Source organism: Molossus molossus, unplaced genomic scaffold (genome assembly GCF_014108415.1).
Source record: "Molossus molossus isolate mMolMol1 unplaced genomic scaffold, mMolMol1.p scaffold_m16_p_21, whole genome shotgun sequence".
NCBI lineage: Eukaryota > Metazoa > Chordata > Mammalia > Chiroptera > Molossidae > Molossus > Molossus molossus.
The window spans coordinates 20,063,704-20,085,513 of NW_023425357.1; the positions used below are offsets into that span (position 1 = coordinate 20,063,704).

A 21,810-nucleotide genomic window follows, 5' to 3' on the forward strand; every position below is an offset into this window, starting at 1 on the left:
GATTTGCTCATTAAATACAGACTCCTTTTCCAAGTTGTCATGAATAAAATGAAGGTGGACAAATATCTCAAAATGGACCAGGACCTTCCTTGCCTTGGGACCTCTGGGCTTCCTCTCTCTTGGCCTGAACTGTCCACCCTCATCTGCACGGCTGGTTCTGTTTTGTCACTCGGCATTCAGCAGGGATGGCAAGGCTGACTCTGGCCACCGAATCCACCGTAGTGACCTGACCATCTTCACGTGTCACTCCGTTTTTGTTTCTCTCTTTTTCCTGAGTACCTCCTGTGTTGTGCATGTTCTTGTTTAGTTTTGGTTGATGTGTTTATCGTTGATTTGCCACTCCATTAGAATTGCAGTCCAGGAGAACAGGAAATGTGTCCCTGCCTGTCTTTGCCACCCTCCACTATACCTGAGCTGTGAGAGCAACTCCTGGCAAATACATAGCAGCTCAGGAAACTGTAACATGTGAATGGATCCATCCAGGCCGAGAAACTACATCCCGACCATACCACCCGAAGCCGTGTCCAGGAGTGCTTGACGCCAGCCTGCTCAGACTGCGGTACACACGTCAGTAGTGGTGGTTCTGGGTAAGCCAGGTCCCTTGGGCATTCTGCCACTTGCAGCCAGAATAATCCAGATTTACTGGTACACAGATAATCCGAATGAGTTCACTATTTTTATATTTGTGGAAAATCAGTATTAAGGAAAACGGAAGACCACGTGCCTGAAATACTGGTACTGCAAATGTAACAGCCTATGTCCGCCTTTGATCCCTCCGCCGGGCCTCAGACGGGCCTTGGAGAGCCTTTCTCAGAGCTGCTGCGAGGAGCACTGTCACAGGACAAGTGCCAGTGACCCAGCTGTTTGTGCCCAAGACTCTCGAGTACTTGTCAGGATCATAACTGCACAGTGTACGTGATGATACCGAGGTAAAATAACGGAAAAGAACTACGTGGCAAGGAGCTGAGGACTGTAGACGTCTTTGCTCTGTGGGGCCCGTCCTGTGTTTGCCCAACTGGCCCTGCACTTTGCCAGTGGACCTGGCTCGTGCCGATCTGCAGCCGCACAGCTCCCGGGAGCTCGCAACGAGCGCTGGACTCGGAGCCCAGAACGCAGGTTCCACTGCGGCCTCTGCTCGCGATTCCTGTGCCACGGGCAAGCCAAGTGGCCGGTCCAGGTCTTAGCTTCTGCATCTCTGGAACAAAGTCCTGACCAGTTCTGACATCCTGTTTCTCTGGAGCCTCCCGGTCATCATCGCTTAGGTTTTTCTGTGTATGTAAGTAAACATAGCCATTATGGAAACTTTGGAATCTCAGAAGTATAAAGGGGTATCAGCCATCACCCCACCAGTTAAGCACCCTTGATTGACATCACCTTTTATTTATTTTCAGTCTTCTGTGCAGTTTTGAAACAGCTGGGATTAGCCACGGGAGCTTGAGAAACAAGCAGATTCGGTGGGAGCACGGGTTTTGCCAGTGTCTGTACGCTGTGCCACGGCAGTTCCTTGTCTCCCAACTCCGTTTGCTCATCTACAAGCGGTCATAGATTTGTGAAGATCAGATGAAATAATGCATCAGAAATATGTGTCTGCACGTAGCAAGTGCTCGTGATTGTGTACTCTCCATGCAGGGCCCTGTGGCCCGGCCGCCCAGAGACCCCGTTGAGCGCCTCTCGAGGAGGAGCAGCTCTGAGTGAGGCAGAACTCGGGACTGACCTAGAGGTCCTGCCTCATGCCCTGCATTAAGAGCAAGGGTCTGAGTCAGCATCACAGCAGGCCCCTGGCTTTAGGGGTACCGGTGATGGCCATTTCCCAGGTGACAAAGGTTGTCATGGATGCTGAGACCTGGTGGAAGTGGGCAGGGGCGACCACAGCACTGAGCTTGCAGGAGAGCGTATTATGAAGACAGGAAGCAGACATTTCTGCTCCAGAGGGGCCCCTGGCTCTGGAGTTTACCCATCTACGTTCCCCTGCCTGGGAAGCCAGCTCCTCCCAGCCCTCAGGTGATTCGATCATTGAACCAGAAACAGGCTCTTCGGTGGAGATCAGAGAAAGTCTGTGACAGCTCACAGGTGAAAAGCAGCACAAAGGAGAAGCTCCTGGCCCGTTTCTAGGACACACAATCTGAATGCAGTTGAATAAAGAGAAAACAGACTAATATGGGGCCTTTCAGAGACTCTATCAAAGCAAAAGGATCTGACACGAGATATGAAGGAAAAGCATTTATGAAAAAGATTTACTCCAAGGAAACAATTTTGGGCAACCTCTGCTCTGTATTTGTGAAAATTTTGAGAAAACAGTTTTCATTTTTCTATGAAAAATCTGTGCCATTGTTTTACCTTTTTTGCTCTGATCTCGAAGTGCACAGGAAATCCTCAGCTCTCAAATGAAAAGCCCAGTGGGGTGGGTCACTGTCCAAAGAGAGCCTGCCAAAAGTAGGCAGACATGTAAAGAGCAGGATAAGTAGAGATATTTTTAAAAAACTGAAATGTGTGATTGTAACCTTGCCATTTATATTAGAAGATGTGGTGTGGAGGAGAGAAGGAGGGCAGCAAGAAGGTGATACAACTGGAGAAGGGACTGTGGCTGCAGCTGGCACGTGGAAGGCAAGACCACACCGACATTCAAAACCTGGAGGGACTCCCCTGGGCCGCAGAAGGCAGTGGCAGAGCACGGAGTCTACAACTGATGTGTGTATGCGTCAGTGTCCCGTGGCAGGAGCCCTGCCTGGAGAGGGGTCACACCAGCCCTGCACCCTGGGCCCTCTGCAGGTGTGAGCAGACCATACGGAGTCTCCACTCACTAAGGAAAACCAGCATCTTGAACAGTATGTGACCCTTGGGGAAATGTCAGTACAGGAATCAGAAGGAGATTAGGAGGCCATCATGCCCATTAAAAAGAGAATAAACTGGTAAGGGAAAAAGCAGTTCTTAGGCATTGAAAACACCATGACATAAACCTAAGCCATCACACTGACAGCAGGGTAGACGCAAATGCAGGCAGTGGGAAGATAAGCCACACGATTCTTCCTGACACCAGAGTAGAGAGGACAGAGAGGGCAAGTGTGAAACATTGGGGAGAGTAGATAAAACTGTCTTCAGCTAAAGAAATTTTGGCTTCATATTGAAAAGTCCTCAAAATCCAAAACAAGGAAAGCATACAGATCAGTGACCTCCCCATAGAGTATCAGTAACTCATGGGGATTTCATAGCACACATAAAAATAAAATCCAGGCGAATTCAGTAGACATAGAAAGAAATACAAAAAGTCCTGGCTGGTATGGCGCAGGGGGTCGGGCATCCTGGGCACTGGGAGGTTGCGGCTCGATGCCTGGCTGGGGGCGTGCAGGAGGCAGCCAATGGATGTGCACTGTCCGATGGATGTTTCTCTCTCTTCCTCTCTCTCTAAAAATCAATAAAAATATTTGGAAGAAAAAGAAATTCAAAAGAATTTGGAGATAATACAAGAGAATAGTTCATCATTGGGTTAGGGAAGGGCTGCATAAGCAAGACCCTGAATGTAAGGAGGACCCGATTCCCTTGTTCCGTCTCAGAATGTGAGACTTTGATTGGTGCAGAATGCAAATGACCCAGGAGGAGCTATCTGAGGAATATTCTCCAAGTAGGAAAACTGACTAGAGCACTGTTTTCATGCGCTTACTTAGTACTCTCCTCTTCAATGCAACGACCCTTAGCTATATGTGTAAATATGGCCAGCAGGTCCAGCGGCCCCTACGAGTTGATGAAGCCATCAGCATGGAGGATTCTTTCTCTGGAGTTGGGAGCAGGCACCCAATGCATGTCACACTGTCAGGGTGGGCATCGGAGTCAGCAAAAGAGAAGGGAGCGAGACAGGGCTGAGCCTGATTAAGCCTGGAAGTTACAGCTTCAGACTCCCCCGGGGAAAGCCAAATCCTCTGCCAGAGGGGACTTAATCCCCCTCGGAAGAGCAGTTTTGCCATCTCCAGGGGGGACAACAGACCATTAGCCAGGATTACCAGGGAGAGAGGGGAAAGTATTCCTTTGCTGGGCACAAGATGGCAACCATAAAGGGGCAGTATCTAGCTTGAGAAAAATATCGGATTGGATGGGGGCGCGAGACCTCAGAAAGAGATTGGATAGGGCCAGGACCCTCCACAAACCCAAAAGGATTAGGAAAGAAATCGGTTAGTTTGAAACAAAGCTGGCTCTTTCCCAAGCCCGAGGTAATAGAACCAAAGCTTAACAAAGGCCTGTCTTGGTAGCATGTATTTGCCCATCCATTGGCCTGTTCGCCTGCTCTCTCTCTAGCAGCCGGGCGACTCCAAGCACAGGGCAGTGGAGCGGGCCCAAGCTTGGGCAGGGTCCAAGGGCCGGCCTGGGTGCCGGAGCGCAGCCCGGAATGGAGACCAAACTAGCCGGGTGGGGACAGACTGAGCTGGACTGAGCTTTGGCATGGACCAAAGTGAACTGCGGTGACTTCAGATGCCCTTCCGATGCCAGTAACGGCACATCTCTGGATTCTGGCCCTTCTTCTGGGCTTGGTAGACATGAGGCGGGACCTCTTCACAGCGGGATGGAGCTAAGCCACCTGTTCTTGGATGCCACCCCGGGCACCTGGAGGCAGTCCTGCTGTGCATGGGTCCCCAAAAGGCTGTTTTCATGACTCCATGGAAGAGCCATTTCCATGGTGACACTTCTACTCTAAGGGGGAAGGGAAGGTTATAGTATGATCCAGTTTTTACATCTGGAAAAGAATTTCATCTTCAGGAGAAACACAAACTCCTTGGTCTCTTCCACCTTTCTATCCTTCCACAGATTTTCCCTAAATCCTGTCCCACTGCCCAAGAAAATGGGCGGGTGCATGGCCAATGCCAGACCCAGGCGCCTTGGGCCCCCGCTGGCTGAGCAGCAGGGCTGTGACGCGGGCACCGAAGCGCCAGGCTCTGTTGACATCTGCAGGGTTTTTCATTGATGGTCTCTGCTCTGTGCAGTGAAGTCACCTGGACCACGTAAGTGGTTCACACCTGATTTCTCAGTAGATCGACAGGTAGCAGTTGGTTAGAACAAGCGCCTCTGAGCTGTTTGTTCTTCCATAAGAGTGTTGGGTGCCAGACCCGGTTCTGCTGCTGGCTGAAGAGAATATTTGCATAGGATTTCCACCAAAATGTGAAGGTGCAGAAGTGCCCTGAAAACAAGCATTCTGGAATGTTTAGAGCATATCAAGAAACAGAGGAGCCCTGGCCGGTTTGGCTCAGCGGTTAGAGCGTCAGCGCGCGGACCAGAGACCCGGGTTCGGTTCCCGCTAAGGGCATGTGCCTCGGTTGCAGTTTGTCCCCGGCCCTGGTTGGGGTCGTGTGGGTGGGAGACACTCAATGTGTCTCTCGCACATCGATGTTTCTCTCTTTTCCTCCCTCTCTCCCTCCCGTTCTATGAAGATAAATGCAAAAAAATGTCCTCGGGTGAGGATAAAAAAAAGAAAAAGAGGAACCCCACCACCTGCAAGAGCCACTGTGATTTCTGTGTGTTCTTTCCCTAATGTTTGTCACTACACATTGATGGTTCTAGTTCATAGCACGGAAATCGCTTGGGGGATGACAGCCAGGATAAGTATTCTTCACGCTCCTTGCCTTCCACGTCTCACCTCAGTCTCTGGGGTGCAGGGCAGTGCATGGGGTTGCGCTGATACACAGGTGAGCGTGTCCACCCTGGTTCTTTTTTTTTAAATTCTCACCCAAAGATATTTTTCCATTTATCTTCAGATAGAGCAGGAGGGAGGGTGGGGGAGAGAGAGAGAGAGAGCGAGAGAGAGAGAGAGAGAGAGAGAGAGAGAGAGAGAAGCATCGACATGAGAGGGACAGACACATCACCACTGAGCCAAACTGGCCAGGGCTCACCACGGTTCTTGGGGTCTGGCTCCCCACGTGGACAAGCACCGCATCCCGTGTCCCTGTGGGCCAGGCCCGGCAGCACCGCCTCAGCCGTGAGGTGGGAAGCAGTGTCCTCCCGCTTTTGCATATGGGAAGACCGAGGCTGACCCGGACCAAGGGATCCCCCCACCTGGCCCCACAGCCCCTCTGGCAGAGCTGAGCTGCACCTAATGGGGATCACTGCCAGCAGCCCTCTCCCAGCCCCCGCTCCAGGGGAGGGGTCCTGCCAGCTCTTCTGGCTCTCTGCCCTCCGTGTCCTTTGGGCATCATCTGGCCTCCCCCGTTCTCATCCAGCAACCCAAGCGCACCTCAGCCCAGATGCCACCTAAGGAGAGACAAGCTGGTGATGACTCAGGCAGCAAATGAGAGGCTGAGAACAAAACCACCCAAGAAAAGAGCCAGTGTAGCGAAAACCATAAAACTCACATTTGGCAGAGATCGAAGAGAGGAATCAAATGTCAGATGGGAACATTTTAAAAGAGAAACAGCCAGGTCTAGGGACAGTACACGTAGCGGAAGCACGCTCTCTCTCTGCACCCTGAGCAGACATCCGTGACCATCCCTGCATCCCTGCATTTCAATGTACCAGGGCTGGATGCTCTTACTTGCCATGAGATAATAAAGCTTTTTGCCAAAGGAGCAAAAATGAGGGTTCCTTCCCTTCACCTCTTCTGAATTACTGGGAACATGACCACACATGATCACCTGCCCTCCCCCACACGCCCCCAGGGAGCACCTGGCTTGCAGATGACCTTTTTCAAAATTCTGATTCTGATTTTCACACACCCTGCCCCCAGCACAAATAACCAAATGGGTGTTGCTAAACTTACTTCCCCTTTGTCTGGATCTAATCTAGCCTACATTCCAAATGAAGCAAATGCCCCTAAAACTTAAGGAGCATGGACTCCACTTTCAAAATGTTTTCTTTGGGGGTAGGGGCTCCTGGGACACCTTTCTCCAAAATCCATCTTACACAGAACCCCACGCGTGCAGGCGAGGTGAGTGTGTAGGTGAACACGTAACCACTTCCCAACAGCATGCTTTAATGGGTGCTGCCTGCATGACCGCCCGGCCCCTTTTCTCCTGCAGCTGAAGGAGGGGACCACATCCTCAGCCGGATTGGCTTCTATCACCTGCTGATGCTTCCCTCCTTTAATAACAGCTCAGCTTCATTGAGCTGTGGGAGTACTAGAGTCCATCTCCTGGGCTCTGGGCTCTGGGACAGCCCGGTTAATAGGCTACGGCAGAAGTAACACAGAGCTTGCAAGAGGAACCTAAGAAATGGTCAACTTCTATTTGGGTTCAAGGGATGCTCTTGGAACCCAGCCACCATGCTATGAGGAAGCCCAAGCTGTCTGTGGAGAGGCCCACGTGGAGAGGCACCACCAGCCGGCACCGCCTCACCAGCCTGTGGGTACACCAACTCAGAAGTGGGACCCTCCAGCGCCAGCTGAGCCGTCTCAGGGATGCCTCCTGATGCAAGCTGTTCCACTGAGCCCTTCACACACTGCAGTCAGGAGCGAAATGAATGAGTTTTGCTGCTTTAACTGGAAGATGACCACCCGGCCAGTGCGGCTCAGTGGTTGAGCATTGACTTATGTACCAAGAGGTCACTGGTTCGATTCCTGGTCAGGGCACATGCCCAGGTTGTGGACCCAATCCCCAGTGAGGGGCATGCAGAAGGCAACCAATCAATGTTCTCTCTCATCGATGTTTCTATCTCTCTCTCTTTTCCTTCTCTAAAAATTAATAAAGAAAAAAATATTTTTAAGATTGGAAGATGATTTGTTCCTCATTGGTAATCAGTTGCATAATTTCATTTATATTATAGATAATGATATTCACCTGTAGATTATAGGATGCACGTATATGAATCTACATTATTGAAGATATAATAACATATAAATGAAAATTGTATACACAGAAACACAAGCACGTAATTCCAGGTAGTCCTTACCGTCACTTTTGAGGGGCTGCCTATTTGGTAGACATAGCCGCGGTACAGAGAGGCGTCGACTTGCCCACAGTGCCCCGCTGGTTGGCAGTGAAGCTGAGACTCAAACTGTCGCAGATCATGGACTAAGCCAGAAATACCCATGCGGCATCCTTCACTGCGGTTGTCTTCACTGTGCCACCTAAGGTAGAAAGGCAGACAAGCCGGGGCACTTGCTAGAGGAGAGGCGCAGGAGTGGGGTGATTTCCCCAGGGCACCCGCAGGCCAGCGGCACAGATGCCTTGGGGTCCCCGCCGCTCAGTTCCGAGAGTCTCCCGGCAGCGGGCCGCGGGTGTGTCCACTCTGCCCTTTGTCTGTCCCGCTCCCTCCAGTTCCAGTCTGCACCTCTCGAAATAGCTACCCCTGTGGGAAGCCCACTGTGTGACGGGCCCTGGGCCAGCCTCGCCCCTCCACAGGTGAGGAAACTGAGGCACCGGGTGGTGGTGACGTGTTCCCAGCAGAGCCCCGCAGGTTCCCACCCCACGCCCACGAGTCCTGCTCACTTTGCCAGTCCTTGTCGCCCTGAGTTTTCACCCGAGACTGCCTGGGCCAGCTCTCAAACCATCGGAGACTTCTAAACAGTGAACCCACACTCCTGCTCCTCCAGCAGGGCAGGGTTCTCCCCGTCAATGGACCCCTTTATTTCCAATGCCCATAAATCACAAAGGTTAAAATGGGAGCTGACATGGGATCGTGTAATGTGGACATTTTGCACTTTGGATGGTTTGGAAACAAGCAATAAACTCAGGCCCTGAAGTGTTGAGTTGTGAGCAAACTAAACATCCCTCCCTGTCTCAAAGGGAGGGCGGATTAACTCATTTAACCCTTCGAAGAACCCCATGAAGCAGGGACTACTACATTTTTCAGGTGGCTCGGAGAGGTTATATGACATGCCAAGGTCACACAGCAGAGCAGGCCTTCACCCAGGGCCTCTCCCAGTCTGCAAAGGAGAAGCCTGTTCTCCAGAGATACTCTGATGGCTCATCTCTTCACTACCAACAGGGCCTCAGGGGTACCTGGAAGCCACAGTAGCTTGTGGGGAACACCAGAGAGACGACTAACGATTGAGGAATGTGGTGTTGAAGTAGTGCACACTGGGGTTTGCAGTACATTCAGCTCTGATGTATACAAGCTGTGTGTGCTCGGGCAAAATGCTTGCCCTCTCTGTGCCCCAGTTTCACCTGTAAGGCCTTTATACGTTTTAAACAACAATGCTTTGAGGGAACTGCTCCCGCTGCTCTTCCCATGTTACAGATGGGGAAGCTGAGGCATGGGGAGGAGAAGGAGCTGCCCAAGCTCACGAAATTAGGAAGAGGTGGAGTCAGGACTCGAACTCGGGCTCTCTGACTCCCACACTTTCAACCACTACATGTGTTACCTGCATCTCCTGGGACCCACACAGCTGTCTCAGGAGCGCCACGTTTGCTTTCTTTTCACTTTTCCAAGGTTTATTTATTTTATTTTAAATAAGCCCTATCATTTGTGTAATTAGGAAAAGACTAATTTAGTTTGACCCTCTCCCCCAAAAAGGCGGCTACCCCTTCACAAAGGTCAAAGGGTTTGAAACACCAAAATCAGGTTCATCTGTGCACATGGTTCGCTGTCCAGGCTGTTGTGAAATCAATTTTCCTTGGCCGGGTTTATTTTTCTAAGTCTCTGCTGTTGTTCCGACACAAACTGCAAAGCAGACAGCAGGTGGCGCTGCCGCCTAATAGAAAAACAGCCCGCGTGTGAAATGCCTGGGGTGGGCCAGGTGCCTCTCCTCTCACTAAGAGTGTCCCTGACCCTGAGCTCTCTCCTTTGAAAGGGAATAACAGTGAAGCCCCCTGAAAAGTTAGCTGGGACCCACCGCTCTCATGTCCTCACTGGCCACATCTGCCACCGTCTCACAGAAACAGGGTGTGCTGATCTATGGAGAAAATTTCCAAACAGTTTTTATCCTTTTCCAGGGGACATCTGAGAACTCAGCCCACTGCCCCGTGGCCATAAACCCTGGACATAGTAGGATGTGGGGTCCATGCCTCCTTGCTGCTGTGACTAGTTTCATAAGATGCTCAGAGAGGCCTGTCACCAGTTTCTCTCCAGATCACTGCCCACCAACAATGTGTCATTGTGCTGACACAAAGCATCGTAGAGAACAAGCCATGGGTGTGACCTACACCTGGCCCAGTGGACTTTGGCCGCTCTGGCCAGACTCACCCTTTTCCACGTCCCCAGCCTACATCAAGGACGTTGGAGTGGACACCTTGGTGACTGTGCTCACCCCGGGTCTTTCTGTTTTCGCTCAGGTTCCCTTGGCCTTGGTGACATCGTCTCTTCGGGGTGTAGACATGAGCCCCACCTTCACCCCAGTGCACTGATCATCAACTCGTGATGATGTGTCAGACACTAGATCTAGTCTAGTTCAGTGGCAGACACATAGTAGGTGCTCAGTGTCTCTTGAAGGAATGAATCAGAGGCAGGTTTTCCCATCGTTCTGTTCCTTCATGCCAATAATATTTTAGACTTGCAAACATCAGTTGTCCCTCTTTCCCTACCCATCCCCAAAGCACAAAATATATCTGTTAAAGGCCCATGATTTGTCTTGGTCCTCTAATAAGTCAGTATACCAATGTAAATGGACACAGCCTTTCCCCCACATGTCCAGGATATTGGCCACACTGCTTGCACAGCAGAGCTTTGTCCCCGGTGTGCCTATAGGTAGGAGATGCAGAACAAGGACCATTCTCTTTAAAACAGCCCAGGACCCAGGGATGTTGATGTCCCGGAGCTCCCAGAAGCACAGCAGGGAGGTGCAGACATGCACGCAGCCCCAGCTGGCCTCTCTCACCGTGAGCTTTAACTTCTGAGTTTTTCTCTGCTGGACTAAGAGGGCCCAAGAAAGTCAAGAGAGCTCTCATGAGGGCCCATGGCGGAAACTCATGAAAGCTAACTCCATTGTCCTGCCAAGGAGGTGAATGTCAGGGGTCTGAGCTGGCAGCCAGCAGAGGCTGGTTCGTGGACCACACACACTAAGCTTTCCTCTTTGTTCACTAGACCCCATGGCTGGAGGAAAACGGGTGACCAGGACCAGGCAATGCAGTGGCTAGGGACATGAGCTTTGGAGTCAGAAAGTCCTGGGTCTGAGTTTAAATTCCACCTCTTACCAGCAGGGTCTGGAGCCAAGTCCCCGAACCTGTCCAAGCTCCGTTTCTACACCGAGAAAGCCAGAGTAGTAAGAGGACCTATGTGAGGACTGCCTAGATGAACTGGGGGGCGGGGGGGCAGCAAGGCCTGCAGCGGTAAGCCTGGTCAAGGAGAGCCCTGTGTGAGTCTGCTTGCTGGGCTCCACCTTCTCAATCCGCTGAATTTTACACTCACAAGCCACCCTGGGCTGCTGGCGGGAGGGGGCAGCAGAGGCCAGGCTGAGCTGCCTTCTCTGGGTTTTCTGGGGAGCCCAGAGAAGGATGGAGGAGAAACTTTAAAGCACTCACCAGGACCGCTTGGAAATCTGTAAAGACTGCAGATTCCTGGGTACACCCCCCAGCCCAGAGATTCGAATCCAGTGGTTCTCCAGGCCCTGCCCCGCTCTGAAATCTGCAGTGTGAGCGGACCACCCATGCATTTCTGAGGAGGGTGGTTTCAGGCTGCATTCTGAGAATCACCATCCGAAGTGAAGCCTTGGGGCTCAGGGGCCTTCTGACCTGGAGGTTAGGAGATCCTGGGGGTGAGTCCATGTCGGAGCCCAGGACCAACCCCACTGTCAAAATGTCATCTCTTGAGACGTACAGATGTCATACTCCTCCCTGGGAAGGGAGGGAGCATGCAAGTGGGTCATACCAGGAGACGGGGAGTTTCATGGTTCCCAAACTGGGTGCTGGTTGGAAGTCCCTGAGCAGGGGGCCTTGTAAAATATGGATTCCTGCACCTGGTATGCCTCTCAGCCCACCTGCTCACACCTACACACCACCAGATCTCAGGGTGAGACATGCATGGGTCCCATGACCACTCCTGTTGGAGCCACCACCACCCCCAGAGGTCCTAGAAGACAGTATTATTAGAGATGAGAAAACAGAGGTTCAGAGGTGACTGCTTGTGGTGGTCAGGTGGTGGCAGAGCCCAGAGTCTAGCTCCGTATTCCCACTGCCTCAGGAAAGCTGCCTGCTAGCGGGGGACAAGCAGGCGGGGAGCCCGGCATTGGTGCCACAGCGCTGCCCTCCCATCCCCAGCCCCCCAGCCCAAAGGGAAAGGAAAACAGCGGGGACCCAGCGGACCTCGGTGGGCCGCGTTTTCCCATCAGAAGTGCACCCCCGAGCGTCTTCCAGCTGCCCCGCGCTTGCACCCAACGTGGACTGGGAGTGAGCTCCGGGCTGCGGTGGCCTTCGCCAGGGCTGCAGTCCCCTCTGGGAGCCCAGAGGCCGCGCCCAGGCGCTTCTGCGGCCAGAGGGTGCAATGGGCGAGCTGCCGAGGCTCCGGTGCGCCCTCCGCATCAGCCCCGCGTGGAGAACCGCGAAATCTGCGGAATTTGTGATCCACGAACAGAAACCCTGTCGCAGGCATCCTTGCGACTTCTCCGCTTCTGGGCCTTTTATTATTGGGGGTGGGCGGGTGGAATTACACACATTTAGGGCATGGGATGGGCTGCATTGTTCCAAGACAAACTCCCTAAAGATAGCGCAACGACTTTGAATCGATCCCGTTGAAGATGCCTGTCTGCTAGGACGGTTCCCGTTTCTGCACGCAGGGCCAGTGGTTTCGCACCAGACTCTTAAAACGTTACATTTTGAGTTTGTAACTTGCACGTGACGGGCACGCTCTCAGCGGGGCGCGCGGCAGCGGGAGCTTCGCCCTGCGGCCTCCGGTGCGAGCCCGCGCCCGAACGGGCCACCGGGAGGACACAAGCCCAGCGAGTTCGGTCTCCGCGCAGCAGCGGCGGCAGCGGCGGCGTGAAATCTCGGACGTGGGTGTGGAGCAATTTTTTCCTGCGAAATCCGGCCCTTTCAGGTTTGCCTGGAGCCGAGCTCTCCTCCCGGGGAAGGCTGGACTTTTCTGTCATCCCCGGGTCCCAAGTCAAGCCCGAAAACAGCCGTCATGCCCATCCCAGGCCGGTTTCCCCGCACCCTGGACGTGGACACGCTGGGAGATCGCGCTGAACTGCAGGCGCCACCAGGAGATGCACAGGAAGCCGGGGTTCGCTGCCGCCCTGGACTCTGGCACAGCCGCGGCGCCAAAGCCACGTACAACCAGGGCGCACCTAGGCCTCTGGCGCGCCAAGGGTCCCAGCGAGCGGGCCAGGGGGCTGGAGACGCTGCAGGAGGAGACCGGGGAGCGCGCCGGCTGGGCTGGCATTGAGTTTCTCCTAATCAGCCCCACTTCCCCGGAGCCTCCGACCTAATTGGGGCGCAGGCTCCGACGGAGGGAGGAGGAGGCCCGCTGTTGCCTGCAGAGGTTGTCTGCGTGGAGGCGCGATGTTCCCGCGCTGGAGGCCCGGGGGCTTTTCCCTGGCCTCGTTCTCCTGGGCACCGGTAGGAGGCGGGGACGCGGAGAGGTGGCCTCTCCTGGGAGGACAGTGCCTTGTCTATCCGCCGCGAACCTGCCCTCGGAGCACCAGGCCGTGCGCGCCCGGGCGCCAGCGCGCTTCGCCCAGGAGACCCCGGCCCGATGCGCTGGCCTGTCCGAGACCCCGAGGGACACGGAGTCACCGGTCTTTTCCTGTCCCCTTTATCTCGGTTTTATAGACAGCTGTTAGGTTGGGACATTAATTGCCCGGGCGACTTTATTGATAATTTTGATGTAACAGAGCACCGGAGAAATTACCCTCAGGTCCAAAATGTCAAATTTGAGAAGAACCAGGTTCAGAGAAACTGCGGTGGGTCTCAAACGGCCGCACCAACAATGCGACTTCATTGTGTTTGTTTTCCCAAATAGCGGGAATGGGACTAGAAAGAGGGTGATCAGCAGGAGACAGAGGCTCTTAAAAAATATTTTTTGGTTCTTGGTTTTGTTGGTTTTTTTTTTTTTTTTACTCCTGAGGATTTAGGGGGAAATGTTACAGGATTGGAAACATGCGTTATCACCTTGCTCTCCCACCAAAGGCCCCTTCTTTCCGCACAAATTTTACTCGCTTATTGATTTGGGAAAAACAAGTGTAGGATACCAAAAAAACAAAAACAAAAACCCAACAACAACAACAAAAAAACGCTTAAGAGTTCTCTCATGATTTATAACCGCTGGAATATTGGAACAGTCAAGTCTGGAGCAAAGGACAACTCTCACTGGTCTTGGAGTGGGAGAAATTAAAAATATAATTTTTATAGATTTATATATTTCTACATATCTATGGTCTTCCCTGGGAGAAGGAGGACTATAGTTTTTTTTTTCTTTCAACGTTTGATTATTTCTTTAAAAAGAGAAATGACATTTAGAGAGGCAGAGGGCTCTCCTTAAAAACAGAAGCCAAGAAAAATAGCTACTCGTGTCCAGATTTCACCTCAATGTGCAATGAAGAGTGAAAAGAGGAAGATTAGCCAAAAAAAAATTTGAAAAAGAAAAAGAGGAAAGTATTGAGAATCACCCATATTTAAAATATAAAAAGGAAAGAAAAAAAAGTCCAGCTATCCCAAGCCAGTTTCTGTCTATATTTTGGGGGTTTCGAAGATATTCTGCAATCCCAATAAAATACTCATGCGATTTTATTTCTACTTGATACAATGTTAAAGGCCATGTACAAATGTTATACATTTTTATTTTTGTTCTTTTTTAGGAAAAAAATACACAAAAGGCAAAACATCCTCAAATTATCATTTTATACAGTGCAGAAGGAAATTTAAAATACGTGTCACAAACGCTGCATCCCAGCAGCCAAAATACTAGAAAAAAAAAGAGAGGGTAGTCCTTCATTTTATATATATATTTATATAAAACATATGGGAATTTGTTTTTACACAAATTGGACTTTGTTTCAAATTTACAATGGATATCTAAAAAATTCTACGCGGCAAATATTGCCAACAAAGTTACACCATTAATACTGATAAACAGAGGAGCCTATGCGGTGTTTCGATTACTAGGGAAAGAAAGAATAAATAACAGGATGAGCCTTGCTATAGTTATAAAAAGTGCCTTAACCTTCACCGCAATCCTGAATTCGCGCGCTAGCCGGGCCTTCCCCATCCCCGCGTCGCGTGTGTTCGCCTCGCTTCGCACCAGAAAGTTTACAGTAGAGGTCGGGAGACAGCCGGGTCTCGTGAGAAAAACACCCACCGAAAAAGTCCAAGTAAAACTCTAAACAAAACCAAAAAGACTGCAGAGAAGGGAGGAGAGGAAGGCGGAGGGGGATGGCAGAGGCCCGGAGAGCCGCCCGCTTCTGGGCTCCGTGTGTTTCTTTTTCAAGACGAACAGTGGCTTCAGAAATGCAAGTCGTCCGCACATCCACCTGTGGCTGCTGCAGGACTTGAGGTGGGGAGGGAGAAGGCGATGTCTTGCCCCCCTTCCCTGCAAAAGACGGCTCTAAAAAGAGACTTGCGCATTCCAAGACATTCTTTCCAAAAAAAAAAAAAAAGTTAAAAATAAAAAGATAAATACTCAACCAAAAAATAAAAGTATTTGATAATGATGGTCTCATATGTTTGCCTTTCTTCTAAAAAAAAAAAAAAAATCTCCCCCCTCCGCTTTTTCCACTGGAGGGTTAAGGGCTGGGAGAGACCTCAGCAGAATTTTTGTTTAGATGTTGAGGGTTTTCCCCCAACACAGCACCTTCTCAGCCGGTTTCAATCGGAACAAAAATAGATATTTATTTACCAACAGCTGCAGTCAGATCAGGCCTTACAGCCATCATTTTTTTTTTTTTTCCTTAATTTTGAGGGAATAGGGGGAGGAGGTGCCGACCACTGCGCGGTGTCTTTGCCCTGGGGGTTCCTTTTGAAATAATCCGATTGGGGAGGGGTCAAACCCTTTTCTTCTGCCGACGGTTATACCTCGAGAATAAAGCAGTTTCTTGCGATGGGTTCCCAGGTCCCTGTTTGGCGGCCTGTGCCGGGAGGGCCCCACGGGCTTGGGCTCACATCACACAGGGCTTGATGTCTTGGTAGGTGACCTGCTGGTGGTAGTAGGAGCCGCTGCCGGCAGAGTGCATGGAGGAGGACGCCATGGTGTTGAAAGAGAAGACAAACTCCTTTCGGTCACACATGCTGGGCGACTGGGAGTGATACCGAGGGATGCCTGTGAGGGAGGTGACAAGGGGCCAGAGTTCAAGACGGAGAAGCAGCGCTGCCCACTGACCTCTGGGTCCGGGGCCCTGTCCTCCCCACTCTCCACCATGGTGCACTCCCTGAGTTCCGGGCCCTTACTCGGGCCCTGGGCTTGGGCACCCGAGGGGAAGGTTCTGGAACACCCTGTGACCATCCCTGCTCCCAGGGGCTCTCGCCGCCTGGGCCTCTCCTGCCCTGGACACGGAGCCCGGGCTGGGGGCTTCCGGATGCTGAAGAGGAAGGGGTGGGGTTGGGGCCAAGACGGGTCTGCAGCTGCCAGGGAGGGCCCTGGCCGCCTCCATCTCTCGGGCAGCCTTCGGCCTGGTGCAAGGGCGACTACTTCCCAACCCCGAAGGCGGTGGAGGCCTCAGCGCTGACAGAGAAGCATAGGGCCATCACAGCGGTGAAGGGTGGCTTCTTCAGGGGAGGTCCCCCTTGGAGAACAGGGCCACCAGGGCAACGAAAGGCCAAGGGTTTGAAGCCGCCCAAGCAGGGCAAACCCAGATCCTCGCGGAGAAGTGGCCTTTCCGCCACCAGGCCACCAGGCCCGGCTCCTGCCTCCCACAGGCTAACAGCTGAGTCCTGCAAGGCCATGCCCTACTCACCCCATGCTCTTGCCAGAAGTAGGCCAGAAGACTGCTGGTGGGTGCTGGGATGAGGGGGTTCGGGAGGGGAGACTGTTCTCATCTTCTCTCTGAGGGTTGGGGAGAGGGTACCTGGGGACCCAAAAACCTGGATCCTGAGAAACAAAGAGTCGGTGGGGCCTGCAACTCTGATCCTCGATCTGGGCCCGGCCTGAGACCCTCTCTGCCTCTGTCACCACAAAACGACCCCTACTCAATCTTCACAAGGCCAGGCCTGGTTCTCCGGAAGGCCAGGGTGCTGAGCCTCTGTGCACCGAGACCGGGCGGCTTTGGGCCTAACTCTTCCATTCTGCCCAGGCAAGGAGCAGAGCCGACTCTCCTGGCAGCTTTCTGAGTGACTACCCCCGGAGGGTGAGCCTGCTGGCCAGGGCTGGGCCCCATCTCCATCCTGGGAACTTGCTGAGGTGTGAGGGGGCCTAACGGACCAGAAGCGGCTTAGAATATTTGGATCAGAGCCTTTTTGGTGGGACCTGGCCATGCTCCGGAAGGCCAGCAGCCTAGAGTTGTAAAAGAAAAAGAGAAACAACGACATGGCCCAAATCAGGGCCCAAGCTGCATTTGCCCTTCAAACGGAGGGAGGTGGGGCTGAGAAACACCACAGTATTGGGGTTGGTGCCCCACATAAGTGGCTGCAGGCTCTCACCCAAGGGTAGTCAGCAAATCGGGGTGCTGGGTCCACAATGCACTCACAGATGTCCGGTTTCCCCAGGACTTGGGCCGCCCGGACTCCCCACTCACCTTGCAGCTCAGCTGGGGCGTTGTGACTGTTCTGGTGCAGATAGGGCTGGTCCAGGGAGTGCGTGGAGAGGCTGCCGGACAGGGGGTTAGCTGCGGGGTTGCAGGGGGACAGGGGCTGCTGCTTGATGTAGGAGGCGCCGCTGTTGAGCGCTGCGGAGGCCGAGGGCGGCCAAGCGGCCGCAGAGCCCGAGTAGACGGCATGAGGTTCCATGACCCCACCAGCGGCGGGCAGCAGCGGGGAAGCGGGCACCGAGCTGTCGTGGTGAGGGTACTCGCCGGCTGCCGCGCCGCCACAGCTTCCCATGTACGAGTGGCCGCCATTGGCGGGCAGGTGGGGCACCGAGTGGCTGGGCAAAGCCATGCCGTCCACGTTGCCCGGCAAGTGGCCATTCATCATGCCCAGGCCGCCTTCAAGCGCCAAACTGTTGGGCGGACAGGAGAGGCCGCCGGCCGAGCTCTGGAAGCCGTAGGTGTCCGGGAGGTGGTTGAAGCCCAGCCCGTTCATCATGCTGTACATGGGCTTGAGCGCCTGGCATTTCCTTCGGAAGCCGCGGGGCCGCCTCCGAAAGGAGCCCTCCTCGAACATGAACTCGCTGGCCGGGTCGATGGTCCAGTAGTGGCCCTTGCCTGGCCGCCCGAGGCCCTTGGGCAGCTTGATGAAACACTCGTTGAGCGAGAGGTTGTGGCGCACCGAGTTCTTCCAGCCCTGGTAGGAGCCGCGGAAGAAGGGGAAGCGGCTCTGCAGGAACTGGTAGATCTCGCTGAGAGTCAGGCGCTTGGTGGGCGAGCTCTGGATGGCCATGACGATGAGTGCAATGTAGGAGTAGGGCGGCTTCTCCGGGCGCCGGATGCCGGCGTTCGTCTTCTTGGCCTTGGACGGGCCGGACGACGCGGGGTCCATGGCCGCGCCGCCTCCCCCGCCGCCGCCAACGCCGCCGCCGTGCGGTGGCTGCTGTTTCTCGGGCGCCGAAGACATCGGGTGGCTGCTGCCGCCGCCGCTGCCGCCGCTGCTCTGCGCCGCCGACGAGCCGGGAGGAGGAGGAGGAGGAGGAAGAGGAGGAGGAGGGGGGGGAGGGCGAGGGGGAGGGGGCTGCGCGCGCGGGGCTGGCTGCACCTCTGCCGTCATCGGCGGCCACTTCTCCCGAGCGAGCCACGGCGCGCCCTCCCCCGCCCGCTCGTCCTCCCGGAGGAGCTGCTGGATCGGCCGGCGGTTGGCGCAGAGCCCCTCTCTCTCTAGAGCTCCCTCCTCCCCCCACCTCTATCTCCTCCCTCTTTCCCTCTCGCCCTCCCACAAGGGAAGGAACAGAGCGGAGGCTGAGGGCAGCCTCTTGGCAGCAAGGGCGGAGGCTGCGGGAACCCCCCCAAACACACACCGGTTTTTGGGGGGAGGCACCAATTCTAGGGCCTGGGTCCGTGCGCCCCCGCGGGGACCAGTGCTTAGTCCGCACCACCCGCAGCCCTCGACTCCAAAACTCCAGCCGAGGCCGTCCTCACTGCACCTTCTCTGGGCCGCGTCTCCCGGGCCGGCGTAAGACCCTCCAGGAGTTTCCTCCCCACCCTGCCCCCCTCTGGCCCCCACGTTGGTGGGCGCTTAAAGGGCCCCCACCCTTGCCGCCCAGCGTCGCCAGCAGAACCCGCCCCGCCTCCACCAACCTGGCGAGCAAGTGTTAAAGCGCCCTGCGTCCGTGGTTCAGCCCCGCTGCGCGCAGGCCCCCGCCTTCCCTGCCCTGGCGGCGCCACGGGAAACCCACCCCGGGTCCAGGGCCTTTCCCGACGAGTACAGACCAGTGGCAAATCGCAACTGCAGTGGCGGCAGCGGCCTCCAGGTCGTGGCCATCACGGCACAACCGGCTCGGCTACGGTCCCCGCAGCCAGCGGGCGTACGTTCCCGCGAGGGACCGCCTCCCCACTCTCCCCGCCCCGGGAAGGACTACGCCGCGCCCGGGACTTTTCGGACTCGCCCAGCAGCTCGCGAGCAGGCGGTCAGCCGCCGGAGCCGAGAGCAGGAGGAAAACGAAAGCGCAGGGCGAGTCGCTGCCACTTTGTCTCCGGCTCCGCTGGGCCGGGCGGGAGCAAGTGAGGACGGTTGGTCTTCAGGGACCAAAATCGCACAGGCTCCCAGAACAATTGTCCCTGCTCATCCACTCACTCATGCACACACATGTATGTATTGATGCACATGCAGACCCGGTATATGACTAGACTCAGATGTGTAAGCTCACTCCCACTCGTGCGTTTCCACTCGCACAGGGCGCTCCAGCATGTACGCGCCCACTAATGCGCTCACTCACGCACACACAATAGGCCCATGGGAGCTTAAATTTGCACCAACTCCCACCCACATGTGCCTTAGCCACGCTCGGATTTGCATCCACCCGAAGCTCGGTTGATTCCCCCACTCCCACTACCTCCACCCACACGCACACACTGAAAACCCGCCTATTATTTGGCCCCGCAGCCCTGATGTCCCCACTTTCCAAGAGCAGGTTCCAATTTCTCATGGATGGTAAAGGCCCTGGCAGGAAGTTTATACGGTTCAATGTAAACATGTTCTGAGGGATTCTTTAATAATAATAATAATAGAGAATTCCGCGTGCGCGGGGGGAGTTGGCCTAATGCCTCTGTGGGCTGGCCTGTCGCCGCAACGGGGCCTCTGACACTGCGCACCCGGCCAGGTTCCGGAAAGCTGTCTGCGCGGGTGGGGAGCGCCGGCTCAGGCGGCCCTCGAGCTCTTGGCTGCCCGCAGCAGGGGGCTTGTACGCACTCCTCCCTCCGCCAACCTTGTAGCACTAGGGTGTGCGCTACGCGGGGGTGGAGGGGCGGTGGCGCCGAGTGCAGGACAGCGCAGGAGCCGAGCGCAACGCCGCACACAGGGACCCAGGTGAGTGCTGTCTGCGCGCAGACTGCGGGGCACCAGGCTCGGCCTCTCCCGCCAGGGCCTTGGGTCGGGGGAGGGAAGCGAGGGGTGTTTTTTGCGGGTCATCGCGAGGAGCCAAGATGCCATGCTCTGGCTCAAGCTGGGGTGAGAGGCGTGTGCTGGGCTCCGAGAGCGGCCCGCGGCGCTTTTCAAAGCCGCCGGCCTCTCGCGTTTCTCTGGTCGCCCGGTCTCCTGCTGACACCCCTCCTCGTTCGCTCGGTGGTAGACGCCTCGTCGCCATCGGGGCGCCAGGCCCGTCCTTGCGAGGAGCTGGGTCTTCGCTGGCGTTGTCTGGCCAGCGCTCGCCGCCTGATCCTGTGGAGCCGCGCTATTGGAGACAGGAGAGTCATCTTCCCTGCTCTGCGCTTCCTCCTGGCTCGCACGGCCTAGGCTCGGCGCGCAGGCAACCAGCCGGCCTGAGGAACGGGTGAGTGCAGGACGTGACTGGGTTGTGTGTCGCTGCATCTTCGCGCAGGTAAATGCGCAGTGGCAGACCCACCTCCGCCTCCACTTCACACGGCCCAGTCAGCATCCACAGACCAGACACCCTCTGCACCTTGCCCACCTCCAATACACCCCCTCAAGCTAACACCCCACACACAGCTCAGGTGCCCCACCCTCTCACAGATGCACAGGCCTGCCCCGCGCTGAGGACACACTTTCGGTTAAATGCACACACTCCTGCACTGCACATTCTCCCACGCACTGTCCGCCGCGTATGCAGGCGCAATCGCGCGCACAGCCGCTCCACGCGCGCACGCACACGTCCACATCCACCCGCATTCTCGCCCTCTATCACTTATTTTCCTCCGCCAAACGGCAGCTGCAGGCAAGGAGGCCCAGGCAGCGCCGGGAGGGAAGTTCCTGAGAAGGGGTCGCAACCACCAGCTGCTGGGAGCACATCTGGCCTTCAGAGGAGAAACGAGCGGGGGAGGCTGCTGCTCCAAAGCCAGCGAGGGGTGCAGCACTCCCCATGGCTCCCCAAAAGTGATAGGAACGCCTCCCTTTCTCTCGCTCCTCCTCCACTGACCCGGCGCCTTCAAAGTGAGGGGGCTCTATAGAGTATGAAGTTGGGGGGCTCTTTTTCCAGTAGCCCCCCTTTCCTCTGAGGCCCTCTCCAGTGGGGAGGGGCTGCAAATTTCCTTTTGGCTAACCCCCAGAGCAAGCTTCCTCCCTCCTGCACATCCTGTCTCTCACCCTCTCTGCTTGGGGGGCCCTAAGTGTTTTGGGGTGGAGGAGCTACTGCCTTCTGGGACAAAAAGTGTAGAGTCCAGCCCCACCTGGCCTCCACTTACCCCTCAGGTTCTGACAGCAAAGCACACTCTGCAGAGGAAGGACTGCATTTACTATGCCCAGGGAGAGGGGCCCCCAGGGGCCTTGGAGC

General features: G+C 55.0%; 1 protein-coding gene across 1 annotated transcript; it reads right to left on the reverse strand.

The window, feature by feature from the left end:
* Positions 1 to 14,643: 14,643 nt before the first annotated feature.
* Positions 14,644 to 18,635, reverse strand: FOXF1 (forkhead box F1). The gene is made up of 2 exons (XM_036275880.1): positions 17,510 to 18,635; positions 14,644 to 16,098 (listed from the first exon to the last, which is right to left on the reverse strand). The coding sequence occupies exons 1-2, from the start codon at positions 18,633 to 18,635 to the stop codon at positions 15,938 to 15,940; spliced, it is 1,287 nt and encodes a 428-aa protein (XP_036131773.1). The 3' UTR covers positions 14,644 to 15,937.
* Between the last annotated feature and the right edge of the window lie 3,175 nt (positions 18,636 to 21,810).

What these genes read in the sequence shown, in the direction of transcription:
- FOXF1 (XM_036275880.1), bottom strand. Translation starts at nt 18,635, where the DNA reads ATGACGGCAGAGGTGCAGCCAGCCCCGCGCGCGCAGCCCCCTCCCCCT. An exon ending in CGCCCCAGCTGAGCTGCAAG is followed by an intron (nt 16,099 to 17,509) that starts GTGAGTGGGGAG and finishes CCTCCCTCACAG; the next exon opens with GCATCCCTCGGTATCACTCC.